The sequence below is a fragment of the Rhinatrema bivittatum genome, chromosome 14, assembly GCF_901001135.1.
Source record: "Rhinatrema bivittatum chromosome 14, aRhiBiv1.1, whole genome shotgun sequence".
NCBI classification, from domain to species: Eukaryota; Metazoa; Chordata; class Amphibia; order Gymnophiona; family Rhinatrematidae; genus Rhinatrema; species Rhinatrema bivittatum.
The window spans coordinates 47,982,429-48,006,746 of record NC_042628.1 but is presented as its reverse complement, the minus strand read 5'-3'; the positions used below and the strand labels follow the sequence as shown (position 1 = coordinate 48,006,746).

At 43.6% G+C, this 24,318-nt stretch overlaps 1 protein-coding gene across 1 annotated transcript in view; it reads right to left on the bottom strand.

Annotated features, from left to right (window-relative positions):
- TMEM8A (transmembrane protein 8A) overlaps positions 1-23,860 on the bottom strand; it is a 71,990-nt gene extending 48,130 nt beyond the window's left edge. The window contains exons 1-2 of the mRNA XM_029576759.1: positions 23,475-23,860; positions 7,934-8,111 (exon numbers count right to left, since the gene is read on the bottom strand). Coding sequence (XP_029432619.1) covers positions 7,934-8,111; positions 23,475-23,586 — 290 coding nt within the window. The 5' untranslated portion in view covers positions 23,587-23,860. The remainder of the gene's footprint in view (positions 1-7,933; positions 8,112-23,474) is intronic.
- Between the last annotated feature and the right edge of the window lie 458 nt (positions 23,861-24,318).

The window sequence follows — 24,318 nt, the reverse complement described above, 5'->3', positions numbered from 1 at the left end:
TCAGCAAGTGTATTGTTCTTAATACTCTACTGCAGTGGTTCTCAACCTTTTTTTGGCCGGGACACACCTGACAGATGGTTCTCACATGCATGACACACTGAGCATGTGACCGTCACGGGGCTAAATGTAAATATGTGCACTGCATCCACAGGAATCCCCTCAACCCACAGCAATGAGTGCAGAGTAGATCTAGGGCATTACCCTGTACAACTCGCCATACAAAAAAGATATTCTGGTTCTGATGACATCCCAGTAAAAGTAAAACAAACTCCTTTTACTACCAGGCAAAATAGCCTTCCTTATGAAAAGACAGCCTTTAATGTGGGCGAGGAAAATGTTTATATTTCAGGATTATTTGGTAAAACTGGCTGGATTTAGAAGCGCTTTATCCCCCATTGGCAGTGCTTTATTTACCAGGAAGATTCATTTTTCCCTCCAATATCCTGCAAAGCTTCAGGTTATACATGCAAGGGAAACTACTGTTTACAATACTCCTGCGGAAGTATGGAAGTTCCTGCAATCTCTTGATGTGATGTGCCTATCGGCTATTAGTGGCTAACACTAAAGGGAAGTGCATAATTAAACTGAAAACCCTCTGGGCTTAAGTTGAAAGTTACTGTTCAGCTGTTTATTGTTAAATTTGTAATGCAGATTGGCACCACGGTTTCCACAAAGGTTCTAAGACAATCTCAAGAGGACATAATATCTTAGCGCGTTACATGCTAGGAAGGTGGGAGACAGCCTTCACTCTTCCTCACAAGTTAATTGACCCTCTACCATCTGTCTAAGCTGTATAAAAGATAGATGGGATGTTTGCTCCTATCTCAGAACCACTGTTTTCTACATGGACTGGGTTATCCCAATAGATTACTGGGATTTGGTTCTTTATTTTATTTAAATGTGGTTCACTACGTAAGGGGATGATGTGGGGGGACCCATCGCATTGCTAACGTGATTGATCGCATTGGGGCTAATTACAGGCTCTGGATGAAGGATTATACAGGGGAGTTGATGGGAGTAAGGAAGAGGGGTGGATTTGAGAGATGACTACAAGGTGGGGGCATGGATTAGGTGGAGTGCTGAAGAACGATGTAGAAGGTACAGGTTCTGGGAGATTTTATGGGTTCATTACAAGATATCTACTATACTAAACTACTATCTGGGAACTTCTTAGGGCAGGTGCGTAGAGGGCTACCCTGGGCTGGGGGAGGAGGGTTAGCCCTGTAAGTAGATTTAATAGGCTTTATGGACTATATTGCTTGATACTATATTATGCCTAAAATGAGTATCTGTTTTGCTTCCCGGAATGTCTCAGGTCTGGGGTCCTCGGTAAAACATAATAAGATCCTAAAACTATTGAATAGTCGATATTGCCATGATTCAGAAGATCCATTCGAATGTCCTTGAGCATGGTAAATTACAAAGGAGATGGATTGGTGAGGTGCATTGGGCTTTGTCAGGTACGAGAAAAGCGGGGAGCGACAATCTTGATTCGCAGAACTTTTTCTTTTCGGATCTCTAAATGTGTTCAGGACTTGGGAGGAAGGTTTATTATTTTACAAGGTAGTCTTTTGGGAAAACCTCTAATCTTGTGTAATATATATGCTCCAAACAACTATGATCACAGGTTCTTTATGAATCTTCTTAAACAATTACGAGATTCTCTCTCAGGACTGATCATTTTAGGTGGAGATTTTAATATGGTTCACGATCCTTCTTTAGACAGAACTCAGTCTCCACAGAGCATTATTTAGGTTTTGAGGTACTTCTATATTATGTAAACAGCTGGACTCGTTGGATGCCTGGCAAATTTTGCATCCCATTGAGCAGATTATACCCATGTCTCACGGGCACATGCATCTCAATCCCACAATGATTTATTATGTCTCAAACATTTTTTGGCAGGTCTTGGAGACTAGGATTGGACCAATAAAAATCTCAGATCATGCACTCATCTGGGCTGATGTAAACTGGGCAAAGGAGCTGATGAGGAGACCATACTGGCATTTCCCAGCCTATTTAGTTAATGATCTAGGATTCCAAGTTTATTTAGAACAAAAGTGGAAGGAATTTCATGAGCATAATAAAGAACATGGCTTTATACTGGGAAACAGCCAAAACTATCCTGAGGGGTGACATTAAGGTGTAAAGATGGAATAATCTGCTATTTATGACTGAAACAACAGGTACGATGGCACAGGCTTGTTCTATCTCAAAATCAGACAGAACTAACAAACAGGCCGATACAGTACAGTGTTCTCTGTCAGAGCGCACTGTTAACCTGCCCTTGGACGTGCGTTTTCCCTTACCCCTTATTCAGTAAGGGGCGGAAAACGCGCATCCAACCCACAGCACCTAATAGGGCCCTCAACATGCAAATGCATGTTGATGGCCCTATTAGGTATGCCCGCGCGATACAGAAAGTAAGATGTGCAGCCAAGCTGCACATTTTACTTTAAGAAATTAGTGCCTACCCAAAAGGTAGGCGCTAGTTTCTGCCGGCACCAGGAAAGTGCACAGAAAAGCAGTAAAAACTGCTTCTCTATGTACCCTCCGACTTAATATCATGGCAATATTAAGTCGGAGGTCCCGAAGGATAAAAAAAAAAAAAAAAAATTAAAATGGGCCGGCAGCTGTCGGGCTGAAAACTGGACGCTCAATTTTGCCAGCGTCCAGTTTCCGAGCCTGTGGCTGTCAGCGGGCTCGAGAACTGATGCCGGCAAAATTGAGTGTCGGCTGTCAAACCCGCTGACAGCCGCCGTTCCGGGTCAAAAGGAGGTGCTAGGGACGCACTAGTGTCCCTAGCGCCTCCTTTTGCCAGTTTCTACCGCACCACCTAATTTAAATACAGAATCACGTGCACAGGCGAGTGGCCTGTGCGCACGCCGGGAGAGCGGGCGTTCGTCCGCTCTCCTGCGGACTTTACTGAGTCAGCCCGAAAGTAATTACATAACATCTTTGACTGCTCTCAATTCTTTAATTCACCAGACAGCACAATTGTTTCAGTACAGAAATAAAATGGGCAAGCTTTTAGTTTATATGATTAAACACAGGATGGGTGCTAAATATATTGCTGTAGCTAGGGACAAGGATAATATTCTGGTTCATACAAGAGAGGGCCTCCAGAGTATTTCTTCATTATTTCCAGCACCTTTATTCCAGTGAAGCTGGAGATAACTAAGCCTGAGATCAGTTTTTTCACTCTCCCCAGATTTACGAACACCCAGCTGGATTTTTTGAATGCCCCGATTCATGGTTGGGAAATTCAATTTGGAATTTTGAAGACACCCCTAAATAAGGCACCTGGACCTGATAGTTCTTGGAATTTTATAAAATGTTAATTGATCAGGTTGTATTGTCATTACAAGTATTGTTCTCTCAGCTGATTGAGGTAGAGCACTTTCCATTTGGGTCCAACAAGGCCTTGTTAACTATTTTACCCAAGAAAAAGAGACCCCACTTTTGCCAGAATCTTACAGACCTATTTCTTTACTGAACTTTGATCTCAAGTTGCTAGCAAAGATCTTTGCAGATTAGTTGGCCTTGTTTATTCCAGATTTGCCAGCAGACCATCAGATGGGTTTTGTAAAAGGATGTCATTCAGTATTGAATGTACGGAGGATGCTGTCCTCTATGATTCAGAGCTTGGGGCAGGATACTCCATCGATCTGTCAGTTTCGATGCGGAGAAGGCATTCAATTGCATATCCTGGGATTATCTCTTTTTTGTGCTGGAGAGATATGGCTTCGTTGGCATTTACTGGTGTGGTTTGTTTACTTTACTCTAGTCCAACAGCTTAGATCCTACTCAATGGCATTCCCATACCTGAATTCTCTTTACAATGTGGCACACGACAAGGTTGCCCTTTTTCACCTTTACTATTTTTACTTACATTGGAGTCTTTATTGAGAATTATACAAGACAATAAGAACATTAATGGTACTATGTTGGGGAATTTTGATTTTAAAATAGTTGCATTCACAGATGATACTCTCATACAACTCAGTAAGCTTCACTCCTCATTGAATGTCTTGATGCTGGAGTTCACTAGGTTTGGTTCTTCACTGGCTTTAAACGTAATTTCAATAAGTCTAAAGCCCTAACTTCTCATGATACAGTTCCAGCTCTTTACTCTCCTCCGTTGGGCCACTAACTTTTTTCATTATTTGGGCACTGAGCTTTCCTTTGCTCTGGCTAAGTTACATGACAAACATTCTTCCACTTTGGAAACAGACCAAAAACAAATTGTTGGAATGGATTGCATCTTTCATTACTGGGTCGAGTCGATCTTTACAAAATGATTCTTTGGTCGCAGTGGCTTTTATGTGATGCAGGTACTTCCCATCTAGCTAAAAAAAAAAAGGTTAGTTTAACTTCTGCTGTGCTGGCGCACTTTTTATGGTGTGGTAAGAGAGCTAGAATATCGATTATTCAGATGACAGGACATTGGCGTGAAGCAAGACTGGGGATCCCTGACATAGTGGAGTATAATCTATCATGTTTACTATGGCTTATTAAGAAATAGCTCTTTAAAACTTCTCACTTTACACCCATAGAGAATGAAAGGGCATTGATAAGCCCCTTTTCAGCTCTGGTTATGTCTTACACGCTAAACCCCTTGGATTCCCAGTAGACACACTTAGTAATTGAATTGTTGTCACTTTGCGAGAGCCATGGAGTTTTCTTTGTGATAGACTGAATCATGATTCTAGAGAAACTGTATTTTTACCTATTCAGAGAAATGGGAATTTTAAACCAGACATGCATACAACGTGGTTTTTTTTTTAAGAACTGGGAAGAACAAGGTCTTTGTCACCTAGCACAAGTCATTGATAATCAGAGATGTTTATTGCCTTTCCAAGAACTGGTGGCTACATATGACAAACCCCAAACAGGTTTTTTTGCATATATCCAGCTGCAGCCCTGTATTCATATGCTGACTAGGACTAACTTGCTAGAGAATTTTCAGACAAAAACTGAAGAGTTTTTTCAGATGGACAAGCGGAAAAGGGTGGAAATGACACATATCCATCAATTTATAGTCGGTTTAGGGCAGGTTTCTACACGCCATGATGCACATATGCAAATGGAATAATAAACTGCCAGGTACTATGACATCCACTTTGATGCTCCAATCTCTGAGAGCGGAGAGGTGGATCTCAGAGAAATGCAATATAAATTGCTCAACAAAGCCTACTTAACCCCCTCCCGACTTTATAGAATGCAATTACTAGCTTCAGATTTATGTGGCAAATATCAGAATAATGAAAAAGGTTCGTTGGCTCACTATTTTTGCCAATGCCCAGTCATCCAACTTTTCTGCCATAGAATTTGTAGATACCTAATGTCCTTGGTAGGTAGACAGGTAGGACTTTATGCTGAAGGGGTACTCTTGGATGGGGGGGGGATCCTTTAAGGCAAAAGAGAAGGAACTTGCTCTTTTTTTTTTTTTTTTTATTAAGAAGGCCTGTCTGATTGGGAGGAAAACCATTTTATAAACGTGGTACGAACAGACTTCACCCTCATTTCAGGTCATCAACACAACTGCATCAAAATTTCCATTTTTCAAAGTAACACGATGTCTTTGCATAATCGACTACAGATTATGCCATACCTGCAGAAAACCAACAGCGATATCTATCCCCAAGTCAAATCTTAACTGCTGGAGTGAACGAACTCTATTCTCAGTTACTAGCTCTTTATTCTCTCAAGTTTTAAAAATTTCGTTCTCTAGTACTGGGAGTACAAGTCTTATTTCCTCTAACTGAAAACTCATTTTACACAAGGCAAAAAGCCCAAATCTATTCCTCACTACTGCCTAAACCCACTGGATTATCCTACTTTTTTGTGGAAATATGCTTATTAACCATGTAACCATATTTACAATACAGTGTAAAAAACCAATATGCGTGTAAATGATCGAGAGGGCTTATAAACAGTAAACTTATAACTGTTACAGGTCGCACTTCTATACAAAAGGAAGTTACACTATACATCCTGTCCGATACCCGAGACGTCTGGGTACACCGGTTAGTACTTTAGGTTTAGAAATTACCTCAATACCCAATCCTGATCTCCCCCCACCCCAGCCTGATTCCCTCCCCCCATTTCTTGTCCTCAAGCTAAACAATTGACAGGATATTCAACAGGCTCACATTGTTCAGGGTATTCATGATTTACATGATGTCCATGCTTCCCATAATGGGATAAACCCCGTTGGTTATTTGCTTGCACGTTAGGTGGAAATTGTCAGGTGTTAAAATTATTGAAGCATTCAAGGCGAGTTAGTGCAAAGTGAACCCCATCAACATAAAACAGGTTGAGTACCTAGCTGTGTGGCATCAGAGATTACCCCATATCAGAAATTACCTAAGCAGTGGTACAGTAAATCTAAGGTGACGAATCGTTTGCCAGTGAGTACACGCATACAGATAAATCTATACAGGGATGCCCTTTATTCATACCAGGTATGACACAACCACCATTCACGAGATGGGCCAGACAAGGCTTAAAATATATTTCCCAAATGCTCCAAATGGACACAACCCCTCTGTTAATCCTTAGTTTTCAGGAGTTACAGGAGAAGCTCCTCCAAACAAATATAACTCAAGTTCTTCTTAGCCAATCTCTTACAATTAGCAAAAGGCAAGCCACATTACAGAGATTAATATCTAGAAGCCCCAGGCTTCCATCCTCAACCATTAGCTGGAGCTCTCTCAGCTGCACCCTAGGTTTCTACCTTTCCATATAAAATTAATAAATAAATGTAATCCAATTGACAACATCTTTTCTAGTAGTAACTACTGGTAGGTGTTGTGATATAACCTCACAAACAAAAAGCAGAAGGAAAAATCCTCACAACAATTTTTATGTATGAACAAATTTTTCATTCACATCCAATCATTGCCAAACAGTTTCCATTTAAACAAAAACTTTCAATTTTCAAAGTGAAAAGGCATAAAGGGACCTGTGAAGAAATAATTCTATGCTTTCAACTGTGTGTCTCAACCATCATCATGTGCCCAAAATGTCCAATGTTTGTATTTTTTTTTAAGCAGTGAAACAGCCTTTCAATATTTTTCTGTATTTTTTCAAACAATAAAGACAAACTTTTAAATGTCTCCAATGTAGTGTGTATGGCGATGTATAGAAATTTGTTGTTAACCATTGATGTTTTGGCTGGAGATAGACTAATATGTACAGCCATTTTGGGAGAATAATCATCGTGACCAACTCTACTCTCCCATATAGCAATACTGGTAAGTGCTTCCAGCTTAGAAGTAATCTTTCCACTTTCTTCAACGAAGGTGTTATATTTAATTTATACAAATGTGACATGTCCCTAAGGATGACTAACTAGATATGCAATAGACTCATTTGTCCAATTAATGGAAACACATCGAGATAGGGTACACATCTGTGCTGAAGTTTGGATAAAAAAAAAAAAAAAAGACTGAGGGGCTCACAAGGCAACACCCACGTGAAAACTCCCACACATGCTCAGTAGAGCAAAAGCTCTATGAGCTAAGAGAGAAGGGTCCATTTGGCACCATCAGGTGACAACACTCATATCATGGCTAATTCAGCCCTGCTGGTCAATGGAGAAAAGGTAGAGCAACAGTGATCCATCTATGTCCTTTTCAATTTACTGTGTCCCAAGTCATTCAAATGTGTTTCCTGTAAAAAAGCTATTGCTATTCCTTTCATTCTCCATGCTGGCAAAATCTTTTTCCTTTTCACATGGTAAAAAACAGTCCAGCCTCATTCCAGCATACAGTATTTACCAACATTTTAACAAAGATTTTTATTAAAAAACAAAACTGATCAGCAAAGTGGTAACAAAAATGTGTGAAACCTTGTTTTTCACAGATCAGCAATGAAGAAGAGGTTGTCAGTCATTTTGCTAGCCATCCCTCTTTATATAAATACTTACATTGCAACTTCTACATCTTTGCACTCAGGACCCTTCCCCCGTGATGCCTGCAGAAGCCATCGCAGGAGAACCGTGTCTTTAGGCACGCGGAAGTGGAAAAGCCGGACACTCCCATACCAGTCATAGGAAGACAGTCGCTGTGCATTCTGGGAAAAGTACTCAGTGGCATAGATCAGGTCTGCACAAAAAGAATGAAAGAATTAATCAGGTTTCAAAATGCTCTGGAAGCTTTGTTTCAGTTTTTATTTTGTTTTGCCTGGAAGTTTCAGTGTTTACAACAAAATCAAAGATGGAAGAACTCACTGGAAAAAAAATTACTTGACATTTTTCCAGTTAAAATGTCTTTTTTGTTCTTGCTGTAACAAACACTGATAAACTCCCAGGAAAAATAAAATAAAAACTGAAAACGAAGATCCCTAAATATGTTACAAAGTCTCAATATTCAAAGTCAAGTTTTTCAAGAAGTAGGCACTGTTGAGAAGACGAGTACAGATGAAATGAGGAGAGAACTCCCATGTAATGACAGATAATGACGGATAAGAATTAGGTGCTATAGAAGAGAAATCTTGGGCCCTGCAATAGTGACAGGTAGGGAAGCACTCTGAGGTCCTACAAGTAATAACAGGTAAAGGTTAGGTACTATAGGAGAGACCTCCAGTGCCACAGTAATAACAGGTAACAAAGATGGGCCAGAGGACGTGTGACAGACATTTAACTACCTCCAAGGTATCAATGCACAGGAAGCGGGCTCTTTCAACAGAAAGGAGAATCTGGGATGCGGGGTCATGGGACGAGGGTAAAAGGGGGTAGACTGAGCAGCAATATTTCTTTACAGAGAGGGAGGTGGATGGTGGGGGAGACAAGGACAGTATCTGAACTGAAGCGAGCATGGGGGACAAGCACAGAGGATTTCTGAGGAAGCGGGAGAGAAGGTAGAATTAAGCAGTTGGTGTGGATGGACAGGTTAGATAGGCCACATGATCTTTTTCTGCCATCATGTTTCTAGGTATTGTAGGAGAGCATTCTTGGGCCCTGCTGAAATGACAGGTAAGGATTAAGTACTGTAGGGGAGCACTCTTGGGCCCCCCACTCATGACATGTACAGATTACAGTTTACACAGTCTATGTGAAATCTGCACAACATTCTGGCCCCTTCTAAACTGGAGAATTCTAAGCACGGTTGGTTTAACTATCATACTCATTCCATACATTGACAGAGTTACTTGCAACTGGATGAAACAAATATCAGGTTAATCCATGAATGCAATAGAGAATGCAAATTTTAATCAGCAGGCCCCCAAACAGAGGGAGACTGGAAACCTCCAGCTAATGACAGGTATGAAAATCAAAAACTGTACTAAAAGCAAAACAAATCCAACAGCAATATTACATGGAATATAACAAAACCTTTTGCAGCCAGAGGTGTCTGCCAGGCGCATCTGTTACAAGATCAAGAAATACAGCTTTTGTCCTTTTGTATACTGGTTGTTGGTGGGCATTTCTGACATTTTGTATTCCCCGGTTGGTTTGCAGTAAAGGTCTCATTTCCTTTTTGGGGTTTTTTTTTAATTAGATTTTATTGAACCAGCATAGAGAAATCAATGCACGCATAAAAGCATACATCCAATATCCATCAAGTATACAAAAAAATACAATAACCAATATGGCTGTTTTCCAAATTAATCATCCCTCTCCACCAATCCTCCCCACCTCCTAAACCAACCTCACATAAGGCTAAATTATACTTACCTGATAATACTCTTTCCTTGAGCCCTGCTAGACCAGTCAATACTTATGGGATTTCCCCTCCTCCATAGCTGACAAAGACAGAGGACACACCTCTTTAATGACCTCATTCTAGGGTAATAAGAGAGTGTACTCCTAGTCCAAAACCAGTAGCCAAAATACTGTGACCACTAGAAATCCCCCTTACACCACTTTCTTGAAAATATTCGTTACCAGGTACTAATTATCGCTCTGAGTGACACAAGAGATAACATAAAATATGCCATTCTAGGTCAGACCAAGGGTCCGTCATGCCCAGTATCCTATGTCCAACAGGTACTTGCCAGGTACTTGCCAGTCACAAATACCTGGCAAGTACCCAAACATTAAATGAATAGATCCCAAGCTACTAATCCTTATTGATTAAATATAAGTTTATGGACTTCTTCTTTAGGAACTTACCCAAACCTTTTTTAAATCCAGTTACACTAACTGCCGTAACCACATCCTCTGGCAATGAATTCCAGAGCTTAACAATGAGTGAAAAATAATTTTCTCCATTTTGTTTTAAAAGATTTACTTGCTAACTTCATGGAGTTCCCCCTAGTCCTTGTATTATCAGAAAGAGTAAATAACCGATTCACATTTACCCATTCAAGTCCCTTCATGATTTTGTCGACAAGTGAAAGACAGAGAGAGACGGAAGGAGGGCACAACCAGGCATACTCACATGCTGCCAATAGTTCCAATGATTCTCCTTGTCTCCCTGGGTGGGATCTGGACTTGTCTAGCAGGACTCAATGAAATAAAATTATCAGGCAAGTATAATTTAGCCTTCCTTATCCTCCAGCTAGACCAGTCAATACTTATGGGAGTTACCAAAGCTCGTCTTTGCTGGCGTGGGAGGAAGGACAGGGCTGACTTTCCAACCCTTGCCTCAAAGACAGCAATCTGCCTTGGTATGTGTGATCAATCTATAGTATTCATCAAAATGGTACAAGGATGCCTTGCAAATCCCTTCCAGCGAGGCCAAGCTGCCTCTGCCCGGAATGAGGCTTGTGCCCTTACAAAAGTGAGCCCAGAGGTCTACCAGGGTTGCTGACCTGAAAATAGGTAGACTGAGGACATTGCATCATTGGTTCATCTGGCTATGGTAGCATTAGAGGCCACCTACCCTCTTCAGGCACCACTAAATGCCATGAACAGCTTAACTGACCTCCAACATTAGTTACCTTCCACTATGTCAAGAGAATCTGATGTACATCTAATAGTCACAGATTTTTATTTTCTCCTAGCAGCCACTGTTGCTGAGTGCTGGAAGGGACTCTAATTCCCATAGACTGCCAGTATTAATTTATTTATTTAACATATTTCTATACCGGTCTTCATGAAGGGATTCATATCAGGCCAGTTTACATGGAACTTAGGGGAGTAACTAGTAAACCAAACAAGAGAGCCGAAGCAAAGTTACATATAACAAGGAGATAGAACTTGGGGGCTAGAGTAGCCAGGAAGTAGAAAGACAACAATTAACAATTAACTAGAAGTAAAATACATATGAATAGTAATGGGACTAGTGCGAACGTCCCATCAGTTGGATTGAGTCTGGGTAGAACACTTTAGAAATTAGGGGAAGGCTTGGAGGAAAAGCCAAGTCTTAAGATAACAGAGTAACACATGTTTCACATCAAGCCGGCGAAGTTTGCCCCCATCGGGACCAGCGACATCCTCCATGGAGAATGCCAGAAGCTCCACAGACTGATTAACATGGAAGGAAGAAACGACCTTCGGAAGAAAAGAAGGAACTGTTTTGAGAGAGACTCCAGAGTCCAAAAAACGCAGAAAAGACTCCCAACAGGATAGCGCCTGAATCTCCGAGACCCGACGAGCGGAACAAATAGAAACTAAGAAAACCGCCTTAAGCGTAAGGTCCTTTAGCGTAGCCCGACGGAGGGGTTCAAACGGAGCCACATAGAGAGCCCGGAGGACTAAATTGAGATTCCAGGACGGACATGTGGGTCGGACGGGGGGGTTTGCGAAGAAATGATGGAACTGGCCCTTGTGAAATTCCCAGACAGGGATCTCTACAGTACAGGGCCTAAGCTCTGAGTCGCACCTTAACGGAGCAAATTCCTTCAAGGAAGCAGGTTTTCACAATGAGATATTCACCGAGATATTCATGGATGCCTGTTTGAATGGCTCAAGGAGCCATCTGCCCAAGGCCTTTAGCGTCCAAATGAGATTCTACTGGTCAGATCAGTAGCCAAATGCACTTTTCTATTCTCTTCAGCAGGAGATATACCTTGTCAAACAGTGCTCCAAGAAATTCAAGGGACTGGTAGGCCAGAGGTTGTTCTTTGAGTAGTTCACTACCCATCCTAGTCATTCCATCAGGCGGACCACCCTTGCTGAGGCTTGCTTGATCTTTTGTAGAGATTTGGCCCTGATGAGAATATGAAAGTAAGTTTCTGATAGATCGATCAAAGTCAGATACGCGCCTCCCCCCCCCCCCACACATGATCACAGAGTGTAGAGTTTCCATATGGAAACGTGGGGCCCTCAAATCTTTGTTCATTCCCTTGAGGATGGAAGGAGACATCCTTTTTGGGTACCACAAAACAGAGTATGCTCTCTTTCCTTGTTCCTGAATGAGAATGGGCATGATGGTTTGAAGGCTTTGTAACTTGTTTAATGTTGCCTCTATTACCTCTCTCTTGCTTAGAGCGGAACATGGGGAGATCATAAAGGCCTGTGGGACAGGAGCAGTGAGCTCTGGGGCATACCCACTGCAAATGACATCTAGCACCTATTGATCAGGAGTGATAAGGGTCCACAAATTGTATAACTATTGTAGGTATCCACCTACTGGTTCACCACTGGAGAGACCTGCTGCCTAACATTGTGGAGGGAGGCTAGGGCCTGCGGCCTCTAGCCTTTCTGGCTCCTCGAAAGGGCTGAGTTCTTGTCCTTCTAGAATGTTGTGGCATAAACCTATCAGTTCTAAGTTTGTGGGATTCTCTAAATCATTGGCACCTCGTCCCCTGGGGGCCTGTGTGCAGCCTATCCTCCAGGAATCGTTTGAGGGTTGGACTCTCCTAGGTCTTTAACAAGCTCCTCTAAATCTTCAAACAGAAGCCCCTCCTTGAAGGGCAATTTACACAAGAGTGCTTTGGACACCGCATCTGCTGACCAGTTTCAGAGCCACAAGAGTCTTCTTGGTGCCACCCCTGAAGCTATAGCTTGGGAGGCTATCCTGATAAGGATAGCCTCCCAAGCTATAGCTATATATACTGGATTAGATGCAAATGCTTGTTTCAAGATTGCTTCAAACTTCCTATCTTGGGGGTCCTCTTAGACCGGTCCTGCTTTCGACTGGAATGGTAATTTTTCAGGTAACATAATACCAGGGCATCCACTCTAGGAACCTGTAGGAGAGCATTCTTCACCTCCAATGTTAGGGGTATAGTTTTCCTATCAGCCTAGTTCCCTGCAGGCCACTCTAGCACCATATCCTTCGGGGCTGATTGCAAGGGAAGGCTCTTGGAGGCTTACAGATGCCTTGGAGGATAGGATCCACTTCCAGCTTATCCTCCTCCATGGGATCAGAAATCTTTAATGCCCCTACAATGTTTACAATTAGGGCAGGCAGCTCTTCCCTAAGGAAAAGGCGGACCAATGAGGTATCCTTGTCCTATTCTGAGAAACATTCTCTTTCCTCTTGAGTACCTGAATGGGCGGAGCGATCTGAGTCTAGCACTATTATGGAGCTACCTCTGGACTCATGGGTAAGGGTCCTGACTGAGAACCCAGTCCCTTGGGGCCTATCTAGGCCTCTTAAGCAGTTAAGCAGCAGCTCTCTGCTCTCCAGGAGCTACGAGGGTCCAGATAGTGCTGGCATGGGAGCCCCTCCTGGCTTATGCATGGCTGAGAAGGCCTGGTGCATAAATAACGCAAAATCAGCCACAAAGACCCAAAGGGACCCACTTTGCAGGTGTGGGCCAACATAACTGTCCTAGACCTTAACTTTCTCCCTGAAGAGGCTATGGCGGGTGGGCCTGAATCCTGTAGTTCTGATAAGAAGGACGATCTGCTCCAAGGTGCTGGGTTCCTGAATTATGCCAAGTCCCAGTGCCCCCTCTTCCAGGGAAGTTCCTGCTTCACCTTGGCCATCATGGGGAGGGGAGACCTGAGGAATTTGGTCATGTTGCTCCAGTTCCCTAATCACATATAGGGCAGAGAGAGCCCACGACTGTGGGGACTGTCCCACAAACCCCTATTCATCTCTGCACTTTTTCTCTGCCCCTTTAACCTCCTTTCTTTTTAACCTATAAGTTAGGGGTGATAATACTTCCAGGTCTCTGACTCTGGCTGATCCCTTTTCTCTTTTTTTGGCAAAGAAACGAGCAGGCCCGTGCCACTTTCAAGCTGCTGTCCTGCCATGAAGTGCAGTTTCTGGGGTCTGCCACTCCTCTCTCCCTCTGCCCATCAGCACTGAACAGCTCCTCCCTCTTCCTGGCCCATCTGTTCCCAGGCGTTTCCTGCTGCTACCAACAGCGGCCCATGTTGGAGAGCCACCGTTACTTTGCACTCTTTAGCTGGGTGTTTCACCCCTTTCTCGACTTTTTTTTTTTTTTTAAACTTCACAGGCTGCACCAGGAGGCCCGGGGGGTGAAAGCAAGACAGGAGACAAGGGGAGAAAGGAACTTGCCAGACATCACTCCAGGTAAGAAACGTGGTTCTCAGATCCCCTCATAGGAGGTGAGAACCCTCCCCTAGTGGAGCAACACCACCAGACCCCCTGGGAGCACAGTGAGGGGAAGCTCACCCTAGAGAACCTTAGGAACCACAAAGAGCAGATTCCTCTTTCTCCTACAAAAAAAATAAATAAATGTATGCTTAACCCTGGGAGCATGGCTGCTACTGGGGAAGAAGCCCAAAAAAGACAGTTGCCCCAGGAGCCAGTATCCTCAACCAGGCCGAGGCCTAACCAGAGCTCTGAGAGCAGACTAGAGACTTGTTCTCACTACTGCACACACCTGCTGGAGACAGAGACTACTAATAACTGCCTGGAACCACACCTCCCTTACAAGGGGACTCACTGTAATAAAAGAAAAAACAAGGAAGTGGTGTCCTTTGGAAATCCCTGACTGGTGGTTGCTCTAGCAGGAAGATAATGAACTGTCTTTTCAAGTCAGTAGAAAAACTACAACACCTCTTCAGTCAGCATCAAGCCCAGTTAAGACATTGGGTTGTCCCGGTACAGCAAACCAACTTCAAAGTGCTAAGCGGAGAAAGTTCTCCATCGCAAGCCCAGACACCTGGCTCCTCTCGTCTCTGCATATTTGCTGAGTCAAAGCCATATGCTAGAGCACCAACAGCAGGTGTGAGAGTACCAGGTTCCTTTCAGCCCATCCACCTTTATGGGACAAACAAGTCTCACTGGCAATTCAACTCTCAGAGTGCACTGAACACGAGCATCGCGTGCTCTTGGTGACATTTCTCTAACTGCAGAATGCATGGCAGCTTCCTCAGACACCCGCAAAAATCAGCATACCAGCCCAGGTATCGGGGAGCACTTTACGACAACCACTTTCACTATGAATTTCATTCAGGTAGGAAGCCCTTAACTACATCTGTATGCAGGTAAGAAATCCAGGTGTACACAGCATGAACCGGCCCAAACTGCTTTGCAACTAGAGCTTTAGAGCATCCCTTTCTGAGCCTCTAAAGATGCATGATCAGCTGTGCAGAGAGGCACCAGTGACAGTAAGAGACACAGTGAAGGAACCAGCATATGTCTACAGCGACGTAATGTCTGCTCCAGGTCAGGGACAATGCTACCATGAAGAAATCAAACTGAACAACAAAATGTGATCATTCTGGAGAAATGAGGTAACCCAGTGATTTACTCCTGCGGGAATTCTGCACAAAAAAATGTTAAATTCTACGCACATAAACTTAAAATTCTGCAAAATTCTGCATACTTTATATTGGTCAAAATAACACAATATACATGACAGTCTAAGTAATTAAAAATGTAATACATTTCCCTAGAAGTTAATTGTAAGAGTGTCTCTTCCCTACTCCCCTGGCCAGTCTCCTTTCACATTGCCCTCTCAGGCACCAACTCTTTCACCTGCCACTATCTCTCCCCTCCCTCTCTAGGCTCAACTCCTTCCACTCTATTTCCACTCCCAGAGTTTGACCCCTCTCTCAGTACTGCCCCTCACACAGGCTCCCTCTGTCTCTCTCACACACACACAGGCTGTCTCATGCACACACACACACACCTTCATACAAACTCACCCTCTCTCTTGAGCGCACACACCCACACAGGCTGTCTCATGCATTCATACACACCCACACATGCTCCCTCTCTCTCTTGCACACTCATCCTCACACAGGTATGTCTCTCACACAATCCCCCTACACATAGGCTCCCTCTCTCTTGCACACTCGCCCTCACACAGGCTACCTATGTCTCTCACACAACCCCCTACACATAGGCTCCCTCTCTTTCTCACATATACATATCCCTTCACACAGGCTAGCACCCTCACAAACACACAATCAATTTTTCATACACATCAATTCCCAATCTCTCACACAAACACACACACACACTCCTTCACAATCTCTTCAAATAGGCTCCCTCTCTCTGGTACCCACACCCTCTCTCTCAACCCCCCAGGCTCACAGTCTTACACACACACACACACTCTCTCTCTCTCCCTCTCTCACTGGGCCCTGCTCCATCTTTGCCATGAGTGGGACGGCCTCCGCTTGCTGCACACCTGGGCCTGTTCCATTTTCACTGCGAGAGGGACAGGTTCCATTTGTGGCACATCAGGGCCTGCCAAATTCTGTGCAGAACTTATGCAGCCGCACAGGAGGGAAATTCCGTGCAAATTCTGCGTTCCACAGTAGCTCTGAATTCCCCTAGGACTAAGTGACTGCAGCAATACTGTGGACATCAGGAAACTGACTCTCCTTCATTGTGACAGGCTGGGTTAAATGTACTAAACGCAAGCCACGTGTAAGCAACTCAGCTTTCTGTGTAAGAAGCGTGTGAACTACAAGCAAACCTTAGGTGTTTCCTTAAAATAAACAAACATGCACTGTATGCCAACATGACATTTCTGGAACCTTTAAGAGCCATCACGATCTTCCTTATTGACACAAAGGGACTGACGCAATAAAGTGCACATAAAAACAGAGCGCCCGTTCTTTCAATGCGCGCACATCCACCTCTCCTGGGCACCCGATGCAATAATCAAAAAGGAGCTGCCTTGCTAAAAAGGATGTACTGGGGATAAATTGTGTGTCCCTAGCACGTTCTTGGTATCAGGCATCCAGGAGACATGATTGTGGTGTGGGTTAACAAAACGGATGCTCAATCCTGCAGCAGCTAATTTACCGGAAAAATATACACGGACAATACATATTTATTTATTTATTTAAGGCTTTTATATACCGACTTTCTTGATACAGATCAAATCAACTCGGTTTACATCGAACGAAGCAGAACTATAACCAAATATATAACAAGAGACAATTTGTAGGAGCATAAAAGTTACATTCTAACAAGGTTGCCTTAACTGGGAGAAGGAAAAAAAGAGGGGGAGAACGAAGATAGATTACTATATACAATAAATAAAATACTATTTACAATGGAGAAAGGGAAGGAGGCATGATAATTCTAAATCAGGCTGTTGGGCTATTGGCAGGGAAGGCTCGGCAGAATAGCCATGTTTTCAGTTTCTTTTTAAAAGTTAGTAGACAGTAGTAGACATATGGCCTGGAGCGTGTATATGGTGCGCCCAGAAATTTTTCTTCATCAAGCCTTTTTATTTTTCATAATGCTACTTTCTGTGGTTCCTCCTGCTTAGTATCATGACGATACTAAAGTAGGAGGAGCCACAGAAAAGCAGTAGTTTGGGGGGGGGGAATTTTGGTTCCTTGACACATAGCAAGACTTTACACCTGCTCCGGGGTAGGCGTAAAACTTGACGTGTTAAACAGTGCACGGCGATTTTTGGCATCACAGAGTAATAGCTAATAGCCTCATCTCCGTGGCATTTCCATGTGATGAGTGCTATTAGCTATGCTCGTGTTTGGACACGCGTTGATACCCTTAGTGCATCGGGGGGTTAGTCTAGCGCATCTCTAACACGTGTCCAGCCGCCCATTAATCTGTGCACTAGGCCAGGTGCACCTTTTATTGCAGCAGTCCCAAAAGGTGTTGTCTATGAACTCCATTGAGGTGCCCTACAGCAAGCACTTATTTCACTAGGCAGATCATCTGAACAGCACCTACAGCAGATGGCAGGGCAATGAAGCCTGTTACCGTGCCAGGCAGAGCAGGAAGGGCACAGACATCCTTACCAGCACAAAGCTAAATTACAGGCTAGGTTTTCTCCCGTAACACGGTCACAATCCACCTACAGGCGCAGAGCTTAGATTCAGTTCAAGATCTGTCACTAAGTGCCAAAGATTAGTGGCAAGCAAGGACAGAGCACGGAGGAACCAGAAACCCACAGTAAAAAGTAGCCAGCCCTGGGCCCTCAGGAAAGCCATTCACCCCTCCGCCCTGCACATACAAACACAGCACAAAGACCTGACTCAAACAGGCCAGGTCAGGCTAGCCAGCATGGAAAGCTCCTCTAGTACAGTAACTGCCAGAGTCAGTGGAGCACACAGGACAAAAGAGCAGGGCCAAGCAACATGCAACTTCTAAATCACATTTTTATATGCACACACAGCAGAAACACCTGAATCTGACAGACCAGGTCAGGCTAACCAGCATGAAAAGCTCCTCTAGTACAGTAACTGCCAGAGTCAGTGGAGCACACAGGACAAAAGAGCAGGGCCAAGCAACATGCAACTTCTAAATCACATTTTTATATGCACACACAGCAGAAACACCTGAATCTGACAGACCAGGTCAGGCTAACCAGCATGAAAAGCTCCTCTAGTAGAGCTGCTCTGCCACGGAGAAGAAATCCCTCACGGAGCAAAAAACTCCAGATGAGTCAGCTGAAAGGCAGGGAGTACTTAGTTATAGGCTTGGTTGGGCTGAATGAGGATCAAAGTCCAGCCTTCTTCTGGCTGCCTCACAGCTCTCTCTGAGCACAATGTATTAAGACCTGAGTAGAAAATGGGTGCTGAACTTCCTGGCATATTTTATCTCCTCACACGTGTAAAAAAAAAAAAGAAAAATTAATTCCTGAAGCAGTAAGCTAATACATCAGAGTTATAAAAAAAAAAAGAAAGAATCGCATGCATGCAACATATTCACTCTCGCACCTCTGTCTGCATTGGGAAGAAATAGCTAATGCCTTTAAGTATGGGATTTGCATGGAGGAGTGCTAATTTATTTATTTATACCGTTGTTCGGTTTCGCCATCACAACGGTTTACAAAGTTTCAATGTTTAACAGAGTATCTGTTTATACTAATAATTTCTCCGCTATCTCTAGCCTTTCCTTCCTTCCAGCAGTCTATGCCTCCAAGTTTAATTTCCCTGTTAAATGTAACTTTGCTTTTTCACGTTCAACCTTTTGTTTTGGTTACTGTTCTTGGTTCAGTTCCCCTATTCGATGTGAACCAACCTGATATGGTCTCTACCATGAAGGTTGGTATAGAAAAGTGTTAAATAAATAAATATTAAAAAATTTGTGCTTGTTAACATAGTTTGTGCATAAATGTTCAGCGACCATAATTTTGTGCAATAAACTCCTTGTTAAATCAGAAATGCATCTGCAAGCTCAAAATGTGTGCACAGCCAAGCATGCCTTATTACATCAGTCCACACACACACACATATGTGTGTGGGTGTAATATATAGTAATGTGTATATATATATATATATATATGTGTGTATATATAGTAATGTAGGGGAAGGTAAAAAGACAATGGGGACCTGTAGCAATCCAGCAGAAGTGAAAATAATTCCTTCCTGACCCCAAGTTATGGGGATAGCTCAGAACCTCGGGGTTACCACTTTTACTTCACGTGGAGCCTCTCACCACACCCACCAATGCCGGTTTCCTCTTAGAAAAAAAAAAATCCAATTTGGTTTTCAGTTCATTCAGTGCTGTAGTCAGAGCTACTTCTGCTGCCAAAATGTTCCATAAATGTTCCCGCTCTAATTAAAAACTGCCTTCCTTTGGAGGGAGTGAAATCTATTACCCTTCAATCTTATTAGCCTGCCCCCTTATTTTGTTTGGTAAGAAGATCACCTGCGAGATCCCTGCAGGTCCTTTGAAATGTTTGTACAGTATAATTAAACCTGTTAAAAATGTTTCTATCCTGATGTAAACAGCTCCGTGCTGGACAATCCTTCCATGTATGTGAGCCCATGTTCCATGTATTAGCCCTGTGACCCTTTGTACCTTTTCTAACATTCTGGATACCCATACAGTGGAAGGATGATATCCTCATTTTTTGCTTCTAACCATTCCTTCCTCCACCTGCCCCCTGCTATTTAATACACAGCTTTGGCTGCTGCCTGGCTTTGCTCACTCACTCCCAATTTGTCATCAACAAATATACCAAGCTCTTTCTCCTGGTTAGCATTAGCCTCATTCAAAATATATTGCATCTGCTTATTCTTGTGCCACAAATGCATTTACTGTTTACACTTATCCAAAGGACTGGAAAAATGCATTTTGCTTTTGTTTTTCTCTGCCCCTTCCCCAACTTCAAGATGCAGACCATTCCCGTCTCCCAACAGATGGAAAGGGCTTCCTTGGGCCTGATGATATGGTCTTCCTCTGGGTGTCATCTCCCTCCCAGAGCTGCCTCAGGTTGCCATGGTCTGCATCCCTGTGTAGTCCTGGCAGCAGGGATTACTTTAGGTCAAGGCCACACCTCCCTTCCTCCATGACACAGGAGCAGGACTGCCCTAGGCCACAAAGGCATTTCTATTCCAGGCAAGCGCCAATGAACAAGTTTTGGTCACCCAGGCAACCAGGCTCCTGTGATTTTTCTGCCCCTGGTTATCCACATTAATTCTCATCTGCCAGTTCCCTCATTCACCAAAGCCCTTCTGTAAAATTAGTGAGTCCAGAATTTACAATAGCACAGTTTGAGGTTGGCTGTAAAAATGGTAATATTCCGGTTTATTCCTTCCTGTAGATCATTTATACAAACATTAGGTAACAGTGGCCTCCAAAAACTCCTGTGGAGCCCTATTTGCCACCTTATTCCAATTAGAATAGCTGTAGTTAACTGTGATATTTGTAGCTTCCTCTTCAATCAATTCCCAATCCACTTGGGAATGTTATCCTTAAATCCTTTCTATTTTCATTTGGAAATCAGTCTTCCATGACGTATATCATCAAAAGTTTTAATGAAATCCAGATAAACTGTATCAGTCATGTTTCCCATACTGAGTATGCAGAGAGTAGTCTCATTGTATGCAAATTTATCTCATGCATTGTAGATATCCTGAAAACCTGGCCTGTTTATGGCACTCGAGGATTGGAGTTCGCCATCACTGTCCTAGCCAGCAATGTGGGCCTTTGAAAATACTGACTGGCAAGTACACACATTGAGGCCAAACGTTGTACAGAAAAGCAGAAAATACTGCTTTTCTGTATATCCTCCTTACTTAATATCACTGCAATATTAAGTAGGAGGAACGAAAGATTTAAAAAAAAGTGTGCTGGCAGTCAGGTTCAGGAAATGGATGCTCAGTTAACCAGCGTCCATTTTTCGAAACCGTGGCTGTGCGCCGGTTAGGAAAACAGATGCTGATAAATTCAGTGTCCATTTTCCTAGGTGCACGCTGTCAAGGAGGCACTAGGGGTGTGCAATCGACCCTAGTGCCTCCTTGACAGCGTGACCCCTAATTAGAATATAGCACGGTGCCCCCAGGAGAGGTGCCTAAGGGCGCGTTAGGAAAGCGGGCACTGAATACTCAGCGTCCACTTTCTGCGTGTTTTAATTGATTTGGCCCCATTGACAGGAATGAGGAAGTCAAAAGATCTATATCAGCAGGAAGACAGAATTCAGTTCTATTCCAAAGCACTGCAGGAGTTTTGAAGAGCAACAGTCATATCTAGTAACTCTCCAGATTTGGCCCAAGACTCATAAAAATACAGTAATAATGTCACAAAAAGACCAAATGGTCCATTCAATCTGCTCAGCAAGTTTCTTATGGTAGTAACTGCTGCTCCATACTGGTTACTCCCAAGTTTTATGTTAAGGGCAGCAATATTTACAATCAAAACCAAGCAACTGTCAAACCCATACCAAAATTACTGCCAGCAACATTTTTACGGGGTGAGCAGCCTTCTTAATAATTCAGACAATGCTGCTTGAACCTGCTTTGCTGTAGAAGCAGGCCCATGCTTTATCCCCCGGACTGTAAAAGCTTTTGCTTTCTTCTGAATCACTTTTTTCCCTTGCCGTCAAAGCTGAAAGCAATGTTGCAGTTGCATCACAAGCATCAAGGCTAATTGATGCTTGTGACGTTAAGGAGGACCAGTACAGCTACCTGTACTGGTCCTCCTTAACTCTCAAACCCACAAGGGATTCTGGGATAGAGTGGAATCCTGCAAGTGGGGATAAGAGGATGGAGTCCAGGGAGAGAGAGAGAGGCCTCGAGAATACGAACTGTAAGTTACAATTGTTTTTGTTGAAATGCTCAAACCAGCCAATTGTTTTGTTTATTATTGCTTAATAATAAAGATACTTATAAAGATTATTGCCAAGGTCCAGCATGAAATCCTGATCGCTCGGCATCACACTAAAATCTTATGGTGACTTGACATCGAAAAGTTCCCAGGTATAGTGATAGTTTGAAGCAGAAGCTGCAACAACAGATTCTTCCTGCTCATCTTCATCTGTTCTCCACAAACCAGAGCCAAGTGGAACTTCCAGGTGTGGAGTAAAGATGAAGCAAGTGATCTCCAATCCTGTTGCTATACAGCACCCAAGATCAAAGGCAGGAAAAAGCATTCCAATCTGACAGGAAGGGACACACAGCATAGAAATATCTATCAGAATACAGTAAGGGCTCCAGAGATATACTCAACATATGGCATTACACATCTTCTCCATCATTCCCAAGATCTTTTCAGTACAATTATTTCCCATTCACTTTCAGTACAATTATTTCCCATTCACTGAGCTCATAACCAACTACAGCGCAAAAAAAAAAAAAAAAAAAGACAGTTTCTTCTTAGAGATAACTGCAGTACTGCAAGCAGAAATACAATATTTATTTATATTTTTATATTCCACTTTTCAGCAGTTCAAAGTGTACATCAAAGTACATTCAGGTACTACAGGTATTTTCCTATCCCCATAGGGCTTACAATCTCTTCTCCGATTCATATAATGCTTTCCAAAGCAACAGGTTGAGAAGAACAGGAGTTATGAGAGAATTTTTCAGAAATACTTAGGATAGGAATGTAGGAAAGGAAATACACGAAAATATGGGGCAGACATACTGCAAGGTAAATGTAGAAATGCAACAGGTGTACAAGAGAGGTACACATCTCTAGTCTAGGTCAGGTTTTTCCAAATAATCAAGTTAGTAGCTACACAAATTTTGCATCTCATGCCAACTGCGTGCCAGTATGCCTGATGCATATATATTATAACTTCTCTGAAACGCAAGCCTGTTTGATTCTCTAGGACCAGGCTTGTGCATCTTTGATACAGGATGTGTCTCTGTAGGCACATCAGCAGTGAAAAAGAGGTAACACGAGCAGGGAAAGAAATTTGCGAAAGGTGCCTGAGTCAGCGGGGGAAGCTGCAATGTGTATGCCTGAAGAAGGGGCTGTCCGGCCCCGAGATCCACTCACCCTCCGAGCTGCCGCGGGGCGTTCCGACCCCGCCTTGGTCCCGAATGCCAGCTGAAGGCCCTGACAGCAACAGCAGCAGAATAAACGGAAGCAGCATCAAACCTACTCCCATCGCGGCGCCTTCGCCGGCATGAGCCACGGCTTAAGCTGCCGGCTCCTCCGGACCGGAAACTCCCAGCGTCGCCACCCGGCTCCTCCCCGCCCCCAGGCTGCACTACTGGCGTTCCCAGGCCCAGCTCGGGCTCCTCCCCACGGCCAGTCCTCGCCCACAGCCGCAGGTAGCCTAGAGGCGGCCAGTCTGGAAAATCCTCCGTAAGGAACTTCCGGTCTCGAGCCTTCAGCCCCTCCCGAGCGCGCGCACATGCTTCCCAGCTCCCGGGGGCACATCAGTACCTCTGAAGAGCACAGTGATACACACTTCCGGATTCCATGACGTCACGGAGGGTCTCTCCTTCCTTCCACCTCGAACTTTGGCACCGAGGCAAGAGTTGGAACGTGCGCCTGACTGCTGGGAAAAGGGCGGCGCGTCACGTCACAGGCACTCCACCGTTGTCCAGAAGGGCGCAAACCTGCAAGCGCAATGTAAACTTCAGCCCCCCGGTCTCTGTGCTCCCTGCTTTCACCTCACCTGGCCCATACCGCCGCTGTGCTCCATCCCCGCTTTCCCCGACAGTCCAATGCACTGTTGATTCCGGGGAGACCAGGGTAGCAGTGGCGAGAGTTACAAGTACAACTCCCTCAATCCTAGGAAAGCTGAACCAAAAATAGCATTACTGAATTGTTTATACAGCTAACAAGAACAATTGTAACTTGTCAATTACTACACTCGATTTAAGGACAGTTT